This window comes from Rhinatrema bivittatum, chromosome 11 (genome assembly GCF_901001135.1).
Source record: "Rhinatrema bivittatum chromosome 11, aRhiBiv1.1, whole genome shotgun sequence".
NCBI classification, from domain to species: Eukaryota; Metazoa; Chordata; class Amphibia; order Gymnophiona; family Rhinatrematidae; genus Rhinatrema; species Rhinatrema bivittatum.
Window position 1 is genome coordinate 26,461,583 of NC_042625.1, and position 24,584 is coordinate 26,486,166.

The 24,584-nt window shown below is 41.3% G+C and overlaps 1 protein-coding gene across 5 annotated transcripts in view; it reads right to left on the minus strand.

Annotated features, from left to right (window-relative positions):
• The window catches only part of HECTD4 (HECT domain E3 ubiquitin protein ligase 4), a 541,903-nt gene extending 520,500 nt beyond the window's left edge, over nt 1-21,403 (minus strand). For all 5 annotated transcript variants that reach the window (XM_029571656.1, XM_029571654.1, XM_029571657.1 and 2 more), the window contains exon 1: nt 20,845-21,403. In XM_029571656.1, the coding sequence (XP_029427516.1) occupies nt 20,845-20,994 (150 nt within the window). In that variant the 5' untranslated portion in view covers nt 20,995-21,403. The remainder of the gene's footprint in view (nt 1-20,844) is intronic.
• Between the last annotated feature and the right edge of the window lie 3,181 nt (nt 21,404-24,584).

The following is a 24,584-nucleotide window of genomic DNA, read 5'->3' on the forward strand; positions in this document are numbered from 1 at the left end:
CGTTGCCTCTGGGCCCGGGGAGACATCAGACCACAGTCCCTGCAAGAGGCCTGGTCGTGCTCCGGGCCCAGGCATATGTAACAATTTATTTATTATTTATTTATTTAAGGGTTTTTATATACCGCGGATATCAGTTATGGACATAATTTTGCCACATTGGCAGAACTTAAAACCGGATGGCTTAGAAGCCATTACTACCAAAAAATTCCGATTGAAAAAAATGACAAAAAGTCGCAAAAAATAGCAAAATATCCAAGGAGGAGAGAGAGAGAGAGAAACCCCGTGTGCTATCAGCTCGCGGAAAAAAAGAGACTAAGAAGAGAAACGGATTCGCGTGGGAAGACGACCGCACAGATGCATAGAGTTAAAAACTCTGTCACTACCTGAGAGAAACTCCACCTACTTCCCGGTCGCGTCGACACTCCCAGACAGCATGGCTAATTCAGTCCTGCTATCAACGGGAAAACACCACTGCGGCCTACCATGTGGCAAACAATCTAAGCTTAAAAGCGGGGCCTAGCCCAGAAGGCTGCTCAACCTGCCAAACTGCCCAAGTCCTCCAAGCTCCCCCAGAGGCAGGAACAGACGCTGAGCACGGAGACAGAGGGGAGAGGAATCCCTAAAAATCAACTCATTCTCTTTTTACTTTATTTTTTTTTAAACTACTCTTTACCTGAGCTCATCATGTCCCAGCCGAGTACAGAGTTGGTCTCCGGCTGCAGGGGGAGAGAACATATACCTTTACCACAGCGATGGGCTTCCTGCACGCCTTTCAGCTGTTTTGGGGTTTTTGTTTTGGGTTTTTTTTTTAAATAGCTAAGTCCACGCCAGCAAAAAAACAGCTACCAGACCAAGTCACTCATCAAAGGGAAGGATCTGAAGCAATCACCTCAGGAATCTCAATTGAGGGAGGGACCATAAGGTATCACCACAGGAAATTGGGGCAAAAATCTTTCTCTCTTTCTTTCTTTTCTCCTTTTATAAAAAAAAACAAAAACTTTTAAACACAATCCCAGCAGGGAGATGCATGTCCGCCATCTACTGGAGATGGATAATACTGGCAGGCTGATGCCAGTGAGGGGTATATGATCCTGTGACGTCAGTTTTGCTCCATCTCCATCTGCTGGTAGAGGTGCATAACCCACTGGTCGTAGATCCACCTATCCGAATGCTAAGAAATTTAGAAGTAGATTTTAAAAGCCTTGCATGTGCAAACATTGCCACATATGTGTGTAAGTGGGCTGCGCAGGAGCTATGTGAATTTTAAATAGCCAGGAAGGGCGCATGTACATGCATATGCGCGCACCCAGAAAAAGTAGGCGGAAAAGGGGCAGGGCATTGGCGTTCCAGATGTGGAGCCAGCACCTACGCGCGCAGCCCCTAATTTTCCTCAGCTAGCCCATGTATGTTACGCACGTAAATTTGCTACAGCTTCTCATTAAGCATAGGATTCCGGTGAACATCGGGGCAGGGGAGGAAGGAAGAGAGATACTCTTCATAAGGCTGAGTCCGATATTCTATATATGTATCATTGTAAGGGGCGTTACAGACACAGGGGTATTCATTGTAAAATTGACATCATTAAAGAATTTTACACCTTATAAGTGATGAAAATTAGTTGATTTGTACAATGCAACTAGCAGGGACTGCAGTGGACAAATCAACTCCTCTTGTTAGAATTTTTATCGCTTATAAGGTCTAAAATTTTTTAATGATGTCAATTTTACAATGAATACCTCTGTGTCTGTAACACCCCAACACACCTCCTGAAAACTCACCCCGAATCAAAGTGCCCCCTTACAATGGTCCATATATAGAGTATCGGAATGAGCCTTACAATTTATTTATTTAAGGGCTTTTTATATACCGCGGCACATTTGGAACATCACCTCGGTTTACAGTCGAACATAATGTAGCAACAAGCTTTACAAGGAAATGCAAACAATAAAGGTTACAATATACATGGTAACAAGGAAGAACATGCATAGTTGGTTTAAATTTAAACTTCATAAATAAGAACTTAACTGGATAACGCATGCAATAGATATAAATACAGTCCCATGCAATGGGTATAAGTACATAATTGGGTGTAAGTACAGTATATTGTTACGGTACAGTTGAGAATATTCTAGAGAGGTGGGGAGTAAATGTAGAGAGGATTGTTTGAGAATAAGTATGGAGAGGGGAGCTGTCAGAGAGGAGGCAAGGGTCAGTGTAACAGTCGTCAGGGGGATTATCCGCGAGTATTCGGAATTTAGAATCAGTCATGGGTAAGCTTGTTTAAAAAGCCAGGTTTTAAGGTTTTGTTTAAATTTCTTGTGGCATGGTTCCTGGCGCAGATTAGTTGGCATGTTGTTCCATAGAGTAGCTCCTGCGATGATAAATGAGCGATCCCTAGTGGATACATGTTTGGTAAGTTTGGGTGAAGGTATCAGTAGTTTTGCCTGGTGTTGTGTTCTAGTAGGTCTGCTTGGCTTATAGAATATGAATTGCTCAGAGAACCATTGCATATTTTGGTTGTAAATGGATTTGTGTATGAGAGTAAGGGATTTATATATTATCCTGGATACTATCGGTAGCCAGTGTAGGAACTGGAGGACAGGTGTAATGTGATCGTGACGGTGTGTGTTAGTGAGTATGCGGGCAGCAGCGTTTTGCAGCATCTGTAAAGGTTGTATTGAGTTTTTTGGTAGGCCTAGAAGGATGGTATTGCAGTAGTCAAGTAGTCTCTCTCTCCTCCCCACCCCCAAGCGCACGTAAGATATGCGTGCAAAGGCCACAGACATACGCATGTGAAGAGTATTTTAGAACCTACGCACATACGTGCTATTTTAGAAAGTATCTTTGCACCCAGCAAGATACACGATTATGGGTGCACGTGCAGCCCTTTTAAAATCTACCCAATGATTTTTATGACTTAATCTGCTTCAAAATGTCTTCATGACAGGCAAACTATAAAATCTGACAGTAAAGTAAAGAAGGCTCATACATACTGAAGTGAAACAGATGACGAGATTTAAAAAAAAAAAAAAGTCCCTAAGGACATTTCTGTTTTTACAAAAAAAATAACTAGTTATTGGAATCAAACATGTGCTGTTGAAGTCTCATTTAATTGCCTGTAAAGCTATATCTAACTGTAAAATATTATTCTTGGTATTACTTGGAAACTAGTTATTCCCTGATTTTTCATCCATCATTTCTATTTTTAAACACAGGATGCAATTTATTTTGATTTTTCAGTGAATGTTTTTTTTTGCAAAATGTGGAGGAATTGAACCCTGTGAAACTGTGTCTTTATAATCTGGTAAAGCTAGAAAACGTTTGGAGACTTTGATGAGTATTACAAATTTTTGCTGCACCTTCTAAGTACACCTTTAAAATTATAGCATGCAATAACATGCTCTCCCTGTAGTCCACCCAAGGACATACATGTCTAAAATCCATTTATTAAAGATGTGTGTATAATTATTGATTCAAAAGGTAAGACAAAAAAACCCACAATGCTTCCACATGTGTGGTGTTCTTCTATCCGTATAGCTGCTCATTAGATTTTCAGAATTTAAAACTCCTACACCCTGTGGACATGTTGGAAATGAGTCTCCTTCAAAATATTTGAATAATACACTTTTTTTAAATGATTTATTCTGCATTTTGTCATTTGGTTTTCCTATGCAAGAAATCGTTTCAAAGCAAAAAGCAGCAGATTTAAAAAAGGAACCCAATTACTGAAGCATTTCAAATTATGCATGACAACAACAGCAGATTATGGTGCTGATTAGCCATTGCTAAAAGTTGTTAATTGTCTGCCACAGACCACAGTTCACCACATTCTGGTTTCACAATCAAAATTAACTATAGTGACAAATGAAACCGTGGATAAAACAGGGAAAATAAAGTCAAGCTATTAGCATTGCAGAATGTTAAATCAAAAAATGAAAACAAATGGGAGTTAATTATATTTATGGTAACAAAAGGAAGATGAAAAGGATGTTAATGGAATTTAAGCATTTATCTAATATATCAGTATATTACTCTGTGGTGTATTCTGCACACAAAATTTATAAATTCTACAAAACCTGCACATTTGTCAAAACAATATTGGGGAATTGGAAACAACAGGAGAGGGCAGAAGATGTGGGATTGAGGGGCAGTCAGTTGATAGGAGGTGAGAGAGGCTCAGGATTGTAGGATGAGCAGGGAGAAGACACGAGATGGGTAGCAAGGCAAAGGAAAGGAATTAGATTTGTAGATTTGCATGAATACAAAAAAAAAACAAAAAACCTTGCAGGCCCAAGTACATCCAAACCAAGCCTGATCTCCAAGGGCAGGAGTCCAGCAGTGACAGGTGGCAGACAGCAGCCACCTGGTTTTGGAGCACAAACAAGGCAAGTAGCAGCAGGCTGAGAACTCTTAAAAGAGCCAGGCAGTCTGGCCTTTTGGCATGTATTTTCCTGTCTTCTCAGAAAGGGTTTCTGCTGGCTCTAGGATTTTGAGACCTGTAATCAGTCAGTTGCACCAGCAACTCCTCCTGAGTGCCCACAGAGCCTGACGTTTCTGAAAATTGAGATGTTAGCTGTTGCTGTTCCTACTCTTCCTCCTCCCGCAGGCTTATGGAGCTTGCTGTTCATGGAGATTCAACTGCACCGGGCAGCTCCTCCTCTTCTGGCAGCTCATGGAGCACACTGCCATGTCCTTGTGTGCCTGTTCTCTTCAGCGGCTCTTCCTCTCCCAGTGGGCACATGGAGCCCAGCTCATCACTTTGCCTGCACTCTTCAGCAGCTCTTCCTATTCCGACAGGCACACACAGCCCAGCTCTTGCTGCATCAGTCATTTTCACACAGAGCTAGTTCCTCACTGATTCTCCACAAAGAAAGGTAAGATCTGCACCAGAGAGGCATTGCACAGAATTTCCCCAAGAGTAATATATATTCAATATAGAACTATTTAAATTCAGTATTACTGATATTTTTTCTCACTAATATTATATAGAGCACAAAATTCTCATAAGAACATAAGAAATGCCATACTGGTCAGACCAAGGTCCATCAAGCCCAGTATCCTGTCTCCCAACGATGGCCAAAAGTTAATCACAAATATACTGAGATAGTCAATAAAAAATATTATCCTCAACTTAACAAATATGTAGAAATTAAGGTTATCAGCAAGTATATATTCCAAAGCCATCCACCAGCCTATACATGCATCAATGAAAACAGATACTTATTTTGCATTTTTTAAGAATATCCATAAGGTATCCACTTATGTTTTCAAGCTATACATCCTATCATGCATATTAATCACAATTTGAAATATTAGTCTATACAAAAGCAGCAAAACACTCAACTTTATGATCATTTAAAAAAACAAAATCACTTGGCATGTGGTGGGTCCAAAGATGACGATCTGAAGGAAGGATGCGTTGGGAGCTCTCTGCTGATGATATTTACTAAGTGCCGTTTTTCCTACCTAATGGTGAAGAAGAGACACAGACCCTGGGCAGTTCCTTCAGCCTTTCCCGGAGGTCCTCCTATGCAACAGCAGATTATTGTAGCTTCCTTGGCCAATGCAAGATTGGTGACTCCTGGAAGTTTGTTTTTGAATGGAGGTTCATGAGCCAAACTCTATTCTGACATTGAATCATCTTTCCTGGGAACGGCATCGGTTCCTCCTTTCTTCTTTCCTGGAGATAGCAAACGTGGTACAGTCGTCAGCTTCAATGCCGGTAGCTGTGTCAGTGTCTGCGTCAGCTGAAGGGACCTGCTCCGTGCTTTCCCCGGAGGGACACACTGATGTGAAGCTGTGCTGGATGACCTTACCTGAACATAAAAAAAATATAATTTTTTATTCAACTTTATTTCCAAAAGAATTGTAATACAAAATCATATAGAAATACAGTAAAACTATATAGAAAACTGTTAATCATCCAAAAAATATTCAGATATCTATCGTACACGCTCACCCAACATACTATACCATACACTCCAAACTAACAAGCACACTTACTCAACCATCTTAAAACCAAACATTTATACAAATTTCACTTCTATAAATCCCAACGTGTTTCACTCAAATAAGAGCTTCTTCAGGGGACAGTTCAAGTCCAAAAATTGTATATCACACCAAAATTTGTCCATGAAGATACGAGTCTGTATATCTATTTTTTTTTTTTTAAGAAAGTGTAGCAATATCAAAGTAGTCAGCACAAATTATCCTCCAGAGCAAAGAAAAAATCACAACAGTATCCACACCAGTCGTTACCATCAATATATACAGAACTTCCAAACAAACGAACGCCCCAAAATCTTCTCATAGGGTTCTGTGTTAGGGGATTATATCCTTTTGTCAATCAATCATCTCTAAATCCAGAGGTTTAAAACACCACTAACCAACATGAAGCTATCTAAATGCCATCTTGACCAGATTCAAAAAAATCTGACAAAAGGATATAACCCCCTAACACAGAACCCTATGAGAAGATTTTGGGTCGTTTGTTTGTTTGGAAGCTCTGTATATATTGATGGTAACGACTGGTGTAGATACTGTCATGATTTTTCCTTTGCTGTGGAGGATAATTTGTGCTGACTACTTTGATATACCTACACTTTCTTAAAAAAAAAAAAACCAAAAAAATAGATATACAGACTCATATCTTCATGGACAAATTTTGATGTGATATACAATTTTTGAACTTGAACTGTCCCCTGTTGGGATTTATATAAGTGAAATTTGTATAAATGTTTGGTTTTTAGATGGTTGAGTAGGTGTGCTTGTTAGTTTGGAGTGTATGGTATAGTGTGTTGGGTGAGTGTGTATGATAGCTATCCAGATATTTTATAGGTGTTAACATTTTTTATATAAATTTTACTATATTTCTATATTATTTTGTATTATTACAATTGCTTTGGAAATAGAGTTGAATCAAAAATTATAAATTTTTTTATGTTAATTACTGTGTTAATTCAACAATTTGTAAAGCCAGTTCTGTATTCTTTAAATATATACTTACCTGAAGAATGGCAGGATATGTTAATTGTGTGCTCTAGAGGGTGTCACTGGTATGATGAGTCCCCCGTTAGGGGTGAAATTTCAGCTTTTGCTTCAACCAAGTTGTTCACTCTCCTCTGCCCAGACCTAGCACTGTGTCTCTAGATTCTTTGTGGAACACTCTGGCCACATCAGATTCCTCAATTTCTTCTCTGACCACTCTTATCATGGATATTTACCGTACACACATTTGCAATCTAGCCAGAGATCTCTGGACATTTCTCAAGAAAAACTTGATGCTATAGAAAATCGTTAAGATGCTATAGAGACTATCCAAACTGAGTTGGTTAAAGCTAATATATCCACAAAGAGGAGGCTGGAAAATATTTAAATTTACAAATATTAAATTTCCCTAGATTGAGTCTATTTGTATTTGGTGAAAGGAGTATTTGGTGAAAGTTCAGTTAATTCCATCAGATGCTCTTCCTCCTAGTACTGAGGCTTTTTTCTTTGCCATTAGTAATGGCTGAAGGACGGAATGAAACATCTCAAGCATCAGAATATAATGATACAATAGACCTGACTGCATACTTGGAAAGATCTGCAGAAATGGTGATTTCATCTAGAGGGACATTATTAATTACTTTTGCCTTCTTTCAGGATTGACACCATCCTAAAATTTTATTTTAGGCAAAGAACAGTTCTTTTCTTTGGACATAAAGTTTGGATCTTTCCAGATCTTTCTAGGGCCACTCAGGCTCATAGAAAGAAAATGTCTGGCAATGCACCAGGAGGCTATTGTTCTTGGAGCTTTGTGTATTATCTGATTTCCTTGTAAATGTATATTGCAGCTGGAGAATGCTAAATATATCTTTTTAGAGCCAGATCAGTTGCGTTCCTTTTTAGATTCTAAAAAAATTATCACAAGGATAAGATAGTTGCCTGCATTCCTTCTCGTTGTGAGATTTCTAAGTTTCTTTTTTCCTATTAAGTGTTCTGGCTTGGAACATTTGGACCTACTCCCCTTCTTGTGGACTTTAATTAGTGCTATTCAGATTTATTATTATTTATATATACATTTTTCTTCTGTTAGCACTTGGATTGCTGTGCCAACAGTATCTTGTATTGTTAATGTGAAAATAAGTTTAAAGTAAAAAAAAAAAAAAAATCAATTGAAGTACAATTCTCATAAAAATGCAAAATGACATCATTGGAATAATAACAATAAAAAGGTTAATCATTGTCATTATTTATTAGTCTTGCAAAAAGTGAAATGTATTCTTACCTGATAATTTTCTTTCCTTGATTCCTGCTAGATCAGTCCTTACATATGAGATTTCCCTTTCCACAGCTGACAGCGACAGGGGACACACTTCTTTTATGACCATGCTTTGGGCTATAAGAAAGATGTGTTTCTGGACAGCTGCCAATAACCTTCTGCCAAAACACTATGACCAAAATAACCCCTACCACCCCAAAATGAAACAATCAATAACATTAGAAAAAACAATAGGTTCTGCAAGACCATTTTGAGTGAGACCAGAGAAAAGAGAAAGGTTGAAGAATGAGGATGCACCTTAGATAGTGATATCGCTCCCCACTAACCCTGTGTTCCCAGGTGGGTTCTGGACTGGTCTAGCAGGAATCAAGGAAAGAAAATTATCAGGTAAAGAATAAATTTCACCTTCTCTTTCTTCCTTCTAGACCAGTCCTTATGTATGGGAGTTACCTAAGCTGCTCTTTAATGGAGAGGGAGGGAGGAAGACAGGGCTATCTTAAGGAAACCCCACCCCAAAGGCAGAGTCTGCCTTGGCCTGAATGTCCAATCTATAATACCTTGCAAGTGGCCACCTTATATATTTCTTACAGGGAGGCTGAAGATGCTTCTGCCCAAGATGATGCTTGCACCCTTGTTGAGTATGCCTGGAGCATCACTGGCACCTACTTGTCCGACAGTAGGTAAGCTGAGACTATTGCGTCCTTTATTCATCTAGCCAACATGGCTTTGGAGGTTGCCTACCCTTTAGGGGGCTGCCAAACATCACAAACAGCTTGTCTGTTTTCCTAAAGAAATTTGTCATCTTTAGGTACCTCAAAAGTTTAAGCGCATATCCAGCAGATGCAGGATCTTATATTTCCCTTGACAGTCGTTACTACTAAAGGTTGAAAGTGAAACAGATTGGTTCAATGAAGAGAGGATATTAGCTTGGGTTAAAAAAAAAAAAAGAGGGTATCAGATGAAAGGTGACCATGTCCAGGCAAATTACCAAATAAATGTCCCTACATGAGTGTGCCTGTAGCTCACAAATACACCTAGCAGAGCAGATAGCTAAAAAAAAAAAAAAAAATGGTGGTCTTTACAGACAGATCCTTCATGGACTCCTGCTTTATAGGCTCAAAGGGAGACCTATACAAGGAAATGAGTGCCTTTAATTTGGCCTCTGAAGCATGATATACCTTCAGGGAGTTGAGCCTAACTCCTTGTACAGGCCTGCCTGCAGGAAGTTTAGTATTTGCAAAATATCTGACTTCCAAGAGGAACCAACATGGCCCCGGCAGAACACTCACCAAATTTTGATGTAAGCTAAGGAAGTAGAGGTTTTTTGGTGCTTTCGGCATGCTCAAGATTACTGCAGATGCGCCCTTTCAAGGGCCAGGCCATAAGAGAGAATGGAGACAGGTCTTCCATTGGGTCCAGCCCTTGCCAGAGCAGCCCCCCCCCCCGGTTAAGAGTAACTGGTTCCACTCAGTTACTTTATTAGGTTCACATACCAAGGCCTCCTTGGCCAATCTGGAGCTATCAGGTCCTCTCTATCCTTTTTATCACCCTGCCTATAAGAGGCCACAATGGGAAGACATACCGCAGGCTGAGTCTTGGGCATGGACATAGGAGTGGAACCTGCCATCACTCTGCAGCTGAAGAATATGTTGGCCTGGTGTTTACCCATGTTGCCATTAGGTCTGCAGCCTGGCACCCCAATTAATCCACTATCTTTTGGAAGGATTTTAAGCTCAGCTCCCATTCTCCTGGGTCCTCTGTTTCTGCTGAAGAAATCTGCTTGGAGATCTTGACCATTGGTATATTAAAAGAATTTAAATAAATACATTCTCTTTCCATATTATGTGGGTTGCTGATAGGAGGAGGAGATTCTCCTCTGCACATTTGATCAACTGGTCATTTCCCGTGCTAATATAAGGTTGTGGATGCCTCCTTGCTTATTTACATATGCCACTGCTGTGGCATTGTACGAAAAAACTCTTTCTGCCTTTCCTTTTAATCAGCAGAAGTATTGTAGAGCCAGTCTGATGGCTCGTCTCTAGTCTATTTGCCAAGACATTTCTTCTCTTGACCAGTGCCCTTGGGTCAGCTGGCTCTGGCAACGTGCTTCCCATCCTCATAGGCTGGCATACATAGTAACTATGATCCAGCTGGGAAATTCTAGGATTACTCCTTTCAGTAATCTGGAGGACTCTAGCCTCCATTCTAGGTTCCTTCTTGACCCCAAGGGTACATGGAACCAAAGCTCATAAACCCAAGAGAAGGGAGACCAGTACATCAGTATGGACTCCTGCAATGGCCACATGTGCACTCTGGCCCATGGGACCAGGTCCCATGATGCTACCATAAGCCCCCACTCACAAAGCGGGGAGTAGCTGGCTTGTTACGGCGGTTACTACCCCAAACCAAATGTGCCTGATACTTCACTTTCAATGCATATCCAGCATAGCTCTCTGCTTCAACGGCAGGGGAGAAGAAAAAAACTGATACCTCACGCATATCCAGCATAGCTCCCTGCTTCATTGGCAGGGGAGAAGATAAACAACCAATAAGGGCTGTATAACATAATCTGGGTAAAAACAAATAAGCATGGGTGTAGCTTGCTTATTGCGGCGGTTACTACCCCTACTACCTCTAACTACTCAAGCTAGATATTTCACTTGGATGCAGCTCCATCACCACTCTCTACATTAATGGTGGGGGTGGAAGGGAATTAGAACCAAGAGCTAAGAGAAACAGATAAGTATGAGAGAAGAAATGAGGGAAGCTTGCTGGGCAGACTGGATGGGCCATTTGGTCTTCTTCTGCCGTCATTTCTATGTTTCTATGTTTCTATATGTTTCTAAAGTCCCAAATGCTGGGTGCCTTCTGAGTGCGGAAGGCTAGCATGTGATCAGTTAACTTGGAGACCCTGTTGGGTATTAAAGTAACTCATCCCTCTCTTGTATTGAGCCAAGCACCTACAAATTCCAGGGCCTGGGATGGTTCTATGTTGCTCTTTGCACAATTTATTACCCTGCTTAACTGCTATAGAAGATGGACCATTACTTCCGAGGCTTGGCAGCTTTCCTGGGCAATTTGGCTCTTATGAGAGAATTGTCCAGATAAGGGTGCACCATTATGCCTTGTTTTGCAGTGCCACTGCTGGAAGACTTAGCTCTTTTATCCCCCTGTAAAGGATGATTGTTGCATCACGCGCCTGAAGGGGAACTCTTAACTGGCTTGTACCTGTGCCAGTCCAGAAAGTGCTGTACCCAGGCCTTTGTGTCCCTAGACATTTATTATCTTTGAGCAGTTTGAGAAATTCATCATACATTATTAAGCATTTAAACTAGAGGGTGGGGGTGGCAGGAGGTGGCAAATGAAATTGACATGTAACCCCCAAGCAATACAGAAAGTGGGAGGTGAAAATGACAAAATGAATCAGCTCAAAGAAAGCTGAAAAAGTGACTAGGAAGAGCATCAAACCAAGGGAGAAACCTTGAAAAGCTAGAGTCCCTTTAAAGAGCAATCAACAAAGGCTAGATTAGAGGCAAATCTGTCACTCAGTTGCATGCCTATTAACCATCTGAAGGCCGTGCAAGATATCATAGCAAAACCATTGGCCGATCTGATTAATCTATCATTAGAAGAAGGTATAGTCCCAGACAATCTGAAACGCGAAATAGTAAAGCCCATTTTGAAAAAATTTAATTTGGATCCGGAAGTCCTAGCAAATTATAGACCAATTTCCATTCTGCCTTTTTTGGCTAAATTAATAGAAAAAGTGGTCAATCGGCAGCTTATGGACCATCTAGAAGAACATCAGCTGCTCTTTCCATCGCAGTATGGCTTTCGGAAATCCCATAACACCGAGACCCTTTTAATTTCACTAGTTGATACCATTCAGAGAGGCTTCAATCAAAATACTTCTTACTTACTAATTTTGTTAGATGTATCGGCAGCATTCGATACGGTCAGTCACGAAGCACTCATTTTAAGATTGAGTGAAATTGGTCTTCAAGACAAAACACTCGATTGGTTTAAGACTTTTCTTACAAATAGATCGTACGTAGTTAAACTGGGAACAGTAGAATCCGAGGTAGTGGACCTCCATACTGGAGTCCCTCAAGGCTCATCCCTTTCGCCGACCTTGTTTAATGTTTATATGGCTCCATTATGCAGATTCTTAGCGGGTCTGGGACTGGTACACTACCTGTTTGCAGATGATATCCAGATACTGCTACCTATAAAAGATTCCTTGTCAGCCACATTGAAACTCTGGGAGGTATACCACAAATCAATAAATCAACTTCTCAAGCACATGTCATTGGCATTAAATAACTCTAAAACTGAAATACTGTTTATCTGTAATAAGGTAACAGAAAAAATAGAGATTGATATTTCAAACTGTCTCCCTACATATAAGATCCAACAGGATGTCAGAGATCTAGGATGTATTCTCGACTCAGAGCTCAATATGAAAACTTCAGTGAAGACCATTATAAAAGATGGTTTTCACAAACTGCGAGTGCTAAGGAGATTAAAACCATTATTGCACTCAAATGATTTTCGAATTGTGGTACAGGCACTAATTTTACCCAAATTAGACTATTGTAATGCCTTGTGGCTAGGTGTTCCATTATTAACTATCCACCCGTTGCAACTGTTGCAGAATGCTGCGGCGCGACTTCTAACTGATACAAAGAAGTTTGATCATGTTTCTCCAGTACTGATGGGTCTGCATTGGTTGCCGGTTCAATACCGTATACCAGGGGTCAGGAACCTTTTTGGCTGAGAGAGCCATAAACGCCACATATTTTAAAATGTAATTCCATGAGAGCCATACAATATGTTTAAAACTAAATACAAGTAAATGTGTGCATTTTATGTAAGATCACACTTTTAAAGTACAATAAGTCTCTGAAAATATTACACCAGGCCTTAAGACACCAATACATCTCCTATTAGGAAAACGGACCAAGTCAGGCTGCTATAGAGTCCTACACAGAAAACTACACGCCAGCAGAAAACCTCACCTGAATCACATGCTGTCCCTCACCTAACATAGAATAAAGAGACCAAAACGCATAACAAGAAGCATGCAGACAAAAACTGAATTGGAAACTGCAACAAGCCAGAGTCTCTGTATGCAGTGTAACAAAGGAAAAAAGAAACATCACACATCCTTATAAAACAAATCAAGAAATATAAAATCATCAGCAGTAAAACTGTACTAACAAAAAGAACATATTTCGAAACAGCTGATGAGTGGAATATCCAATAATTAAAAACTCATATAAAACATTTCCAGATACCAACAAAATATTTCAAAATAGCAGACACAAAGATCCAGTAATGAAAAATAATAAGGATACAAAAATTTTTTTGCTCTGCATACCTGGGAACGTTTGATATCCAGGTGTCCTGAGATTGTTCTGAATTAGCAGGAGGTGGGGTGGTTTGCTTGGAACTTTCTCCTCTCTCAGTCACATACCAGCGCTCTCTCTCACACTGGCTCTCAATGACACACCTATACACACATGCTCTCAGTCACTCACATATACAAATGTTTTTTCTCTCTCACTTATATAGGCTCTTAATTACACATTTACACACATGCTGTCTATCTTTTCACGCTTACACACACACAGGCTTTCAATCACATAAATACATGCTGTCTTTTTCTCTCACACACAGACTCTCATTCACATGCTTACAAACATGTCCTCTCTTTCTCTCATTTACACACAGGCTCTCAATCACATACTCACATGCTCCCTCACCTAAATCAGCTCTCAATCACACACATACACACATGGTCTCTCTCTCTCATTTAAACACAGGCTCTCAATCACATACTCACATGCTCCCTCACCTAAATCAGCTCTCAATCACACAGACACACATGGTCTCTCTCTCTCATTTAAACACAGGCTCTCAATCACATACTCACATGCTCCATCACCTAAACCAGCTGTCAATCAGACACAGACACACATGATCTCTCTCTTACTTATACACACAGGCTCTTAATCATACATACACATGATCTCTCTCACACACAAAGGATCTCAATCATACACACATACTCTTTCAAACAAACAGGTTTTCAATTACAAACTTACACATACAGGTTCCCAATGGTAAACTTACATTCATGCTCTCTCTCTCACAGGCAGGATCTCAATCACAGACATACTCTCTTTCACATATACAGGCTCTCAATCATTCACATACATGCAATCTCTCACTCACACACACAGGATCTCAAACACACATGCTTGCTCGCTCATTCATTCACTCTCTCTCTCCCCCTTCCCCCCCCCCCCGGGAACTCGCGGCAGCAGCAGCCACCTCCCAACGCTAACCTCCTTCATTTTCAGCCCTCGCGGAGGCGAAGGCGGAGTCCCATCGGCCGCGGTTGAAGATTTTCATTTTCCTCCGAGCCGCGCTGCAGTCTTCTTCCCGGACACTAGCGTGCCTGCGCGGGTCTTCCCGCGCAGGCACCCGATGCTCTCCACTTCCTCTTCCGGGCCGCGGGAAGAAGAGAGCACGCCGGTGCTCTCTTCTTCCCGCGGCCCGGAAGAGGAAGTGGAGAGCATCGGGTGCCTGCGCGGGAAGACCCGCGCAGGCACCCGATGACTCCAGCGCTGGCACCCGGCTGACACCCGATGACTCCCGCGCAGGCACCCGGATGACTCCAGTCGGCGTGCTCTCTTCTCCTCCCCCCCGCGGCCCGGAAGAGGAAGTGGTGAGCATCGGGTGCCTGCGCGGAAGAAGAGACCACGCTAGTGTGGTCTCTTCTTCCCGCGCAGGCACCCGATGCTCTCCACTTCCTCTTCCGGGCCGCAGGGGGGGGGGGGGGAGAGAGCACGCCGGTGCCGCTGACTCCAGCTGTCCTGCCGCGTTCCGCCCGGGCTGACAGCATTTTAAGCCCGGGCGGCGGAGGACCGGGGAGCAGCTGGGTCAGCGGGGAACCGCGAAGTATGGCGACACTTGTCTGCGAGCCAGATGCAGCCCTCAAAAGAGCCATATCTGGCTCGCGAGCCATGGGTTCCCGACCCCTGCCGTATACAATATAAATGTTTAACTTTAATTCACAAAGCCATCTATGGCAGGAATTCTGAATGGCTAAACGCCTCACTGCGCATTCACGTTCCAGCACGGAACTTGAGATCACTTAGACAGGCCCTGCTGACTATACCATCACCCAAACTGGCTCATCTGAGTTCAGTGAGGGAGAGATCCCTGTCTCTAGCAGGACCAAAGATGTGGAATTCTTTGCCTGTTGAGATCTGGTTAGAGGAGAATATCAATAGTTTCAGGAAGCTAATAAAAACCTGGCTATTTGAACAGGCCTATGTTAATTAAATGACCTCGCCTATTATATCCCTAGAGATTGAGGAGGTACTAGAAGAGTTAAGAAGGGTTAATAGGGAGATGATTAGATGGGTAAGAGGATGGGAAAGAGGGTAAATTGTATGAGGAATGGGGAAGAAATGGTGGGGTTTTATTTATGATTGTACTTAATATGGTTTTTAGTTTTAATTTAATTTTGATGATGTAAGATGTGCAAGGATATGTTTCCTATATATGTATATGTATTTTGAGTGTCGCTACTGCAACTCAATCTAATGTAAACCGCCTTGAAATTTATTTGAAAGTCGGTATATAAAGTTGAATAAATAAATAAAGAATAAATAAATAAGTCTTCTAGCTGCTACTCCAGAGGCCACTTCTCGACAAGACATTCTTACTAGGTCGTAGATAGAATCTGCTAAGGCATGGCTGACTCTAAGCAGACTTTCAGCATTCTCTGAGAGCTGCTGGACCCAGGACAAGGCTGGTTGAGCTATGTAACCTCCAGAAATGGAAGCATGCAGAGCCATAAAATTTAAAGAAAAGGCCTGTTTCAGGGGAAATTCGAGATGGTAGATCTTTGATAGGATGCGGTGTTTGACCTCCTCTAAAAACCTTTCCTTGAATGGTTTGTTCCATGCCGCACACAAGCGCAAGGGAAGAGTACGGGATGGGCCCCCAGCTACCTCTGTGGCTGATCCCTCTCTCACCCCTGCTTCAGTAGTTTCTCCAGGTGAAGGTTCCTTAGCAGGAAAGCCCATGAAGCAAATGGATACCTCGGGGACGCTGAATCATCTCTGAGCCCCAGAGCACCAAAAACTCCTCTCCTCCTACTTGCTGGATGTCATTAGATGGCTATTCCTCGCTGCAACTGGAAGCAGTGGGAGGTAGCTGCAACCTGAAGCAGTGGCATATGGGGAGGTATTGCCTAGTCTTGAAGGGGAATTCTCTTTGGACTCCCTGAAAAATGCTGAGTCTTCGGTGCAAGATCCTGGCAGCATCTTGGTGGGCCAGGAAGCCGCCATGAATTTCTGGATTCAGTCTTCAGTTGGAGCACATGAGGCTGCTGGAAGCAGCTTTTTCTTGTTAGCTTCCAGCAATGAAGCTGCGGTAAGAGCTATTTATTGCCCATCGCTAGAGAAGTCACTTTAGATTCAATTTGGTCTGCCTTGGTCATTTTGGAAAAATCTATTTCATCTCTTGTGGATGTTACCTCTGAGGTTAATATCTGTATCCAAACAAATGAAACTGTTCTCTCCTCTCATAAAGAGAAATTAGAGGACTTAGACAAATGTGTGCTTAAAAAATACACAAGTGAATTTAATTCAAAGTGATCTGGTTAATGTCAAGAAAATAGAAAATATTGAAAATTCCTTCGTTACTTTAACTTGAGAATGTTAAAATTTCCTGTCTTGGAATTAATATCAGCTTTGCAACTTTTTAAAAAAGTATTTGCTTGAAATTTTGAAATTTCCCGTTGACACTATTCCACCTATTTCCAAAGCGTATTACTTCTCAAGAAAAATTTTAGATGGACAGAATCAAGGAATAAATATGGGCTTGACTGAATTTTTTGAAACATCTACAGAAGCACAGGTTACAAGTTTTGGACCTCTTTTGGTTAAATTTGTGTTTCTACAAGATCGAGATTCAGTGTTAAGATCCTTTTTTCGCAATAGAGAAAGTTCTTTTAATGGGAGGAAGATTTGGATTTTTCCTGACATTACTAGAGTTACACAGTTGCGCAGGAAATTTCTCAAGATGAATCATGAAGTTTTGGCTTTAGGCACACAGTATGTTCTTTGTTATCCTAGTAAATGTACGACACATCCTAATGTGAAATTTGTATACTTTCAGCCTTCTTAACTGCAATGTTATTTGGACTCTCATACTGGTCAATGTTAGACATTTTGTATTTTTGGCATGTATAATGTGAATCCAACGCTTTCTCTCTATTTCTTTTTTCTCTTTGGATGTTATTTGCGCCATTGGATCTTGTCTCTCGTCCTCTAATTTCCGATAAGTTATGGGGTTATGCAGCTATGTATTGCTATTACTTTAGCTATAAGGTTTTGATTTTTATTAGATACGGGAATTCTGTATTTTTTCTGTAAGAAGTTCTGCTTGTGATTATATTGAAATGATGATAAATAAAATATTAGAAAAGGCCTGCTTCAGAACAGTTCCTATCCTCCTGCCCTAGGGATCCTTTAAGGCAATCACTCAATGTACAGTAAACGTCTTGCACATGACTGCTAAGACCAAGGCGTCGACCCTTGGGATTCTAAGGCGATTGTTTCTCTCCTCCAGGGGTAGGGAGTAAATCTTACTAATAGTCCTAACTGCTTTGAGACCCCCTTGGGGGCTATCCCATTCTGAGAGGACCATGCGCCTCAAGACTCTGTGTAATGGGAAGGCTTTCACTGGTTTCCTGATTTCCTGGAGAATATGGTCCCCTTCTGTTGGGTCTTTTGAGCTGAGGTCTGTAATCCTTAAAGCGGATAGTATTTCCGAAATGTGGGCTAAAAGTTCCTTTTCCAGAACCACTGGCCTATTGTAGATTCTTTTTCTTCAGAAGAAAAAATCTCCTTCTTCCTGAGTGCCCCCGAACACTCTTGGGTGGAATCCTCTCCCTTCCCAGGAAACCTGTATAGACTTGTGGACTGAGGGATAGGGTTCAGGACCTTCCTTTGAGCACCTAAATATCGTTCCTTTTAGGTCATAACTACAACCTGGGGCATCAGATGTGCTAGGGGAGAGGGAGGGGGGTCTCCGAGTTTTTGCATGGCACATGATGCTTGATCCATTAGTACCATGAAGTCCAGGGAAAAGACTCCCTTGCCAGGGTCCCTTATGACCCAGCTGTACATCATGAGGGTCACCCTGTATAACAGAAAGTCCAAAGGTCCACGCTAAGCGATTCTTATTTGATTGGTAGAGAACAAAGCATATAAATATTAGTCTCATAATATTCTGACAGATGTATAGTGTGATTTGATTCTTGGCTATGGTTCCTGCTCCAGTCACAGCTGGATTTGCTTTAATGTTTGCACTATCATAAGAAAGCAAACTGCTGCATTACTTTATATCAGTCTGCATGTGTACCATGGTGTTTACACAGCAAAACAAAGAATGATGTTACAATGTGCAAGAGTGCACAGAATGGGGTTTCCCTTTTTAGGAAGTCAATGATTGGGAGGGAAAGTTTAGTTTTCAAAATTAAATATGAATTTATTTCACATGGCGGTGGAAGGAATAAGCAAATGTACTTATTTATATCAAATCACAAGAATCTGCCTACAAGAGAAAACCTAGAAACAAATTTTGCTTGCGCTGAATATTTCTAAATATATTGCTTTTTCTGTTACTATAAGATTCGTCACACTGGAGCATTGGGATATTTGGCAACAGTGGTGTGAAGCAGGACACAATTTGGACTAAGAGTAGGATAAATGTCAAATCAAGTCATGTTGATAAGAAGTATAACATGCATCACAGCTACTCCATTCTGTAAATCCTCCTGCACATTCATAAATATTAATACATTTACAATGTGGTTAGGACAACAGATAACACTAAAATATGTTGACAATTTGTTTTTCTATACAATTAGGATGATGGACCTAGCCTCTGCTCAAACATTTTCCAAGGGGCCAACCTTATGGCTCAGTAAGGAGAGTATCAGAGTTCAAATCCCAGCACAGGTCTTCCATTATCTAAGTCAGCTGGGTATGCTATGGAAGCAGCATTCACAACCTCTGGAGGACTGAGGTGTCATACATGCAACGGCAATATCTAATGACCACATTAAAGGCCCATGATTACAGGATTCCTGATATAGCCCTGCTGAAAGGCCCCCAGCCATTACAATGACTGGACTGAAAAAATTAGAAATAGGAATAGAAAATGAGGGGAAAAGATCCTAGTTGCAAATGAAGACTTTATGACATCAAAGCCCTAGTACCAACTAATCTGGAAAACCAAAGGAACAAAAGGAAACTGTTGGGTCACCCCACCACCACCTAAACTCCAATAGAACAAGTACAGGAGAAATGTCTGTGCTGAATAAATATTTGCTATGATTTAAGCCTTTGTGAACAAAGTATATCACAGTACAACTCATGGGATAAGAAATTACATGAATACAAAGACCTGCATACACATGAACACCTCAGCCGTCAATTCGGTACTCTCAAGTGAACGCTCTTTACTTGACTCTATAAGCTCAAGTTCTATCTATCATACTATATACAGTATGAGAATGTAATAAATCTACCTCATCTCTTTTGGACTAAGACCAAAAGTAAGATCTTGGTCATTAGCTGAGGACAGTCCTTTTTGGGCTTTTGAATGAGAACCTGTGTAAAATGGGGCATTAAGTACACCCTAACACTGGGGCTCAAAGGACATTAAACTGTTTGGACCCTGGCCAAACTGGGAAGATTAAATGTTCCATTAAAAAACAATTTGCACAAATTGACTCAACAAGTTCAAGTGACCTTCCTTAAAAAGTGGATACTACATCCAGAAGAATATAATAATGGTGTTTTAATCCATACCAAAATGTAAATCTGTTTAATACATTACACTGAAAGCAAAGGAGAACAGTTAAATTACTTGTCCATATCCAAAAGATCGTCACCTGGCTCCTTCCAAAATAGTGTGTGATTTCTGATAGCTCTTTCTATGCAAGAATGATGGCTCGTTGCATCAATGTCAGCACATTGGAAACACAGCATGCAATATATATTTTTGCTCCTGTAAAATAATCTGCATCTTTTTCGATCAAAGCAATTTAAACGATTACAAAATCTGTATTTGTCATTCAGCCGATCACACCCCTATCTCAAGCTCATCAGTTCTAGCAACGGCTGCGGCCTGTCCTCCCTGACCCTGCAGAGCCGCAGCTCCTCCCGACCCCAGGAATAAAGTCCCGCTGATACTCCTACACAGGAAGGGGAAAGGGGTCATTCTCAGGTCCATACAAAAGCAGGGTGATGGTTAGAGCCTTGACAAGGACCCTCGGGCTGTCAGATCCCTCCTAGAAGACAAGCAATAAACGCCGCATCTGATAACGTGGGATAGACCAAGCCCCAAAGCATCCCTATGCCCCACCGTCCTTGTGCGTTAATCTGGCTCTTTTCATGCTTATCCCCTTCCTTCCCCTCCCCCTATAACTGACAGTAAAGCAGCACTACACCCAAATCGTACAGCCTGGCTCTTTCCCAAAGCGAACTCACCTCCAGCTCGGTGTCCTCCCCAGGCTCCGCAACCCCGATCTCGCTAGGCAAATCGGCCAGGTCCGTGACCCGGATCAGCCCGTCATGTAAGAAGATCGTTTCTTCCTTCACCGACAGCCACTGAGCCGAGTCCGCCGTGGAGGAGCCCATTGCCCTCCCACCCCAGGACTCAAATCGCTCCAAGCTCCCCTCGGGGGAAGTGGGTGAAAAGAGAGCGGACTTCAGACGAGAATAGTGGTGGTGGGGGGTAAGGGCCGGGAAATAAACTAGGGAAAGAATAATAAATAAATAAAATGTCCCGAGAGACCGAAGCCGGAGCTCAGCCTCCCATGTTTCTACACCTCCCCACCCCTCAGTCCCCGAGAGCCATGATGACACTAATCCGGCGCCTCAGGCGAGCTCTAGCCACAAGCCTGGGCCGCTCGGGCCCTTCTCCTGGGCGCGTCAGGCAACAACCAGCACAAAAACCTACTCCCTTGCTTTTGTCTTTTTCCCCCCTCCCTCCCCACTTCTGGCTTTTCAATAATAATTCTGACAGCAACTCCCTCCCCGTCTTCCCTTTAAGAAACTGAAGAGAGCTAGAGGCTGTGCAGCTCCCACAACTGTCAGTGCGACGCCATATTGGTGGCGGGGCCATCCCACAATGCCCTGCGCTCACGCACAACACCCCCACCATCAGCACCACCTCTACTCCTCCTCCCCCCCCCAAAAAAAATCATAACAAAAGCCGTTTCAAAGATGCAGCTAATTGCTGATTCTGAGGGAGGACTGTGTTGTGCTGCAAAGAATGGAACTAAGAATAATAACCGTATTACAAATTCAATCTACTAGGAAACAAGCAGCAAGGCTTTGGCACTTGCGGCGCCTATACTGTATTATAGTTTAAGCATTGCAATATTACAAATGGAGCTCGTGTGTCATTCACAGAATGGGTCAGAGTAATACTTTGAATAAAAGTGACCTTTTTTTTTTTTTTTTTTTGCATTGTTACCAGTTTATAATTGGAATCTAATAAAGGCATGACAGTAGGATAGCCACTGATGCATCACCGGAATCCAAAGCATCCTCTTGATAAAAGGCCAGCTTCCCTTCTTTCCTGGCAGTCAGACCAGCAGAAGCGACAGGTCACTCCCATGCTTGTGGGAATGTCCTTTTCACCCTCCTATGCTTTTTGATAACAGCATCCACCATGGGAGAAGAGCAGCTGGAGGGACAGTGTGCATAAGTTGACTGTTCAGGCCTGCCACTAGGGCCAGATTTAGCCATAGTCAACATGTCTCAGGTGCCAAATTTTAAAGGTGTCCCCTTGCTTTCCAGTCTCCATGGTGACCATCCTGCTCTCTAGTCTCTAAGTGGGACCCCTACTCTCCCCTTCACTGCTGTCCTGCCTATGAGTGCTGTAATCTTAAATCGGTCCCAGCCTGTCCTGCCACAATGCAGTCCATTGTACTGTACCACCATCACCACCCCCCCCCCCCCCCCCCAAAAATGTTTTGAGAGGAGGGTTTGATGAAGACAAACTTGAGAGTGGAATGATAGAGGAATATGAAGTGGAACATTGAGATGGAGAGGAATCTGTAGACATGAGATGGAAAGAAACTTCAGGGATAGGGGTGAATAGGTATTTAAATGGGATGGGAAATGGAGAGCTTTGTGAGAGAGAGAGGAGGAAGAAATGGAGATAAAACTAAGGAAAAGAAAGAAGGGAGAAACAGATGATGCACCACACCACCTGAACCTCTTCTTTAAAAATCCTATGTCTATGTGTGCCATATATGAAATTAAATCAATGTTCTTTTCCACCTATGGCCAGATTGGAAAACAGATTGGAGAACAATAAACACAATTGGAAATTGTGTTTATTGTTCTGGTATAAGCAGGATATGGCACAATTTCTTAAAGAACAAGACTATCCTGTATAAAGCAGGATGACTGGCCACCCTAATATTGACCAATATATACAAAGAAAATGGCTCTTATCAAGCTTTCAAAAGTTGGGACCCATTCTGTTACAGAAAGGATGATTTTCCATCTTATTGCATAAGTAATTCCCTTTGATAATAAAGCCAGACTTTAAACAGAAACCACAGCTAACAAGTACTTCACAGCAGGCCATGGAGTAATTTACTGAGATTATACCAAGATGGCAAATTATTAATTTTAGTAATTTTAAAAGCCTCTTTAACCCCTACATTTTTTAAAGCTGTCATGTAGTTGAAGTGAATTCTAAAATATCCAAATTAGAAATCTACCTAATAATGCATCGGGGGCAATAACCTGAAGAGCTGACTCGATTTGTTTGCTATTCCTCATATTTTAGAACTAGGGATACCACTTTTTTTTTTTTTTTTTATTAAAGGCTTTGAAAACTTAATTTATCTTTAGACTATAAATAGCCAGTAAGCGCTGCAAGGTAGATTAAACATCTTATGGAATACTTTAATTGTTTTAAGTTGTATTAATAACAATAAATTTAATTTGCATAGTATTTTTCATTCAGCTAGGATCCTACTATATTACAATATAATTCTTCAGAAACATACTTGCAGCTATTAAACTATGGATCTATGTATATTGCTTGAGTTTATACATTGAGCCTGGACCTAGGACTGACAAACTGTACATCATAGAAACCATTATAGTATATGGTTGAAGACAGCACTGACCATTTAAGATAAGGAAGAGTCAAATGGAAACATGCTGATCTGCCCAGCTACAGAAACTTGCCTCAAAGGCTGTATTGTCAACAAAAGGCAGCAGATAGAAGCGACGTGTACAGTGTTGCTCATAACACTGCCCATAAGAACAGATTAAAAGAGGCAAGCACTGTGTAACAGAGCTATCGTCATTCCTTCACAAGAACAGTGCCTCAGACCTTCTGATGACGCCCAGTCCAGCCTAGCTGGCTGCCAACTTGCAGGATGTTTAGATATCTAATAACTAATTTAGGTGCCGTGAGGCCTTGGGCTAGTGTTTCCTAACCCTCTCCTGGAGGCACACCTAACTAGTTGAGTTTTCAGAATGTCCATAATGAATATGCATAAGATAAATTTGCATACATTATTTATTTATTTATTTATTATTTTTATTATACCGAGTTTCATGATATGAATCACATCAACCCGGTTTACAATTAACAATGTGAATAACTGCAGAGAGTAACATGGTAGAAACATTTCCCAATTCGACATCAAATATAATAAGAAACTTAACAAATAAAAACATTGTAACAATATTTAGGATGTGAGGAAGTTACAAAAAACAAGGAAAAATAACTAGGATCTGAAAGGAGAGGAAATTAAAGAAAGAATATTAACATTTTAGCCAACTGTATCAATTAATAAATATGTATAAAATTATAAAATATAGATGGGTAGGAAAGATTGACCAAATATGAATTGTAGTGAAGTATAATAATATGTTGTTGTCACTGCGTGTGAAGTTAGTGGGTTTTTGTTACAGTTTACTAACTTTTGTGTTTATGCTGATGGGTGGAGAATTTAATCCAGATCTGGGAATGCTTTTTTAAAAAGCCAAGTTTTTAGTCTTTTCCTAAAAGTTAGAGCGCATGGTTCTTGTCTTAAGTCCATTAAGTCCATTAGAAACCCAGGACATTCAAATCTCTCTTATGTATATTCATTATGGCAATCCTGAGGTGTGCCTCCAGGAGAAGGCTGGAAAATTCTGGCCTAAGACATTCATTGTTTTCTGATGCATGTTTCAATTATAAATTACTGTAC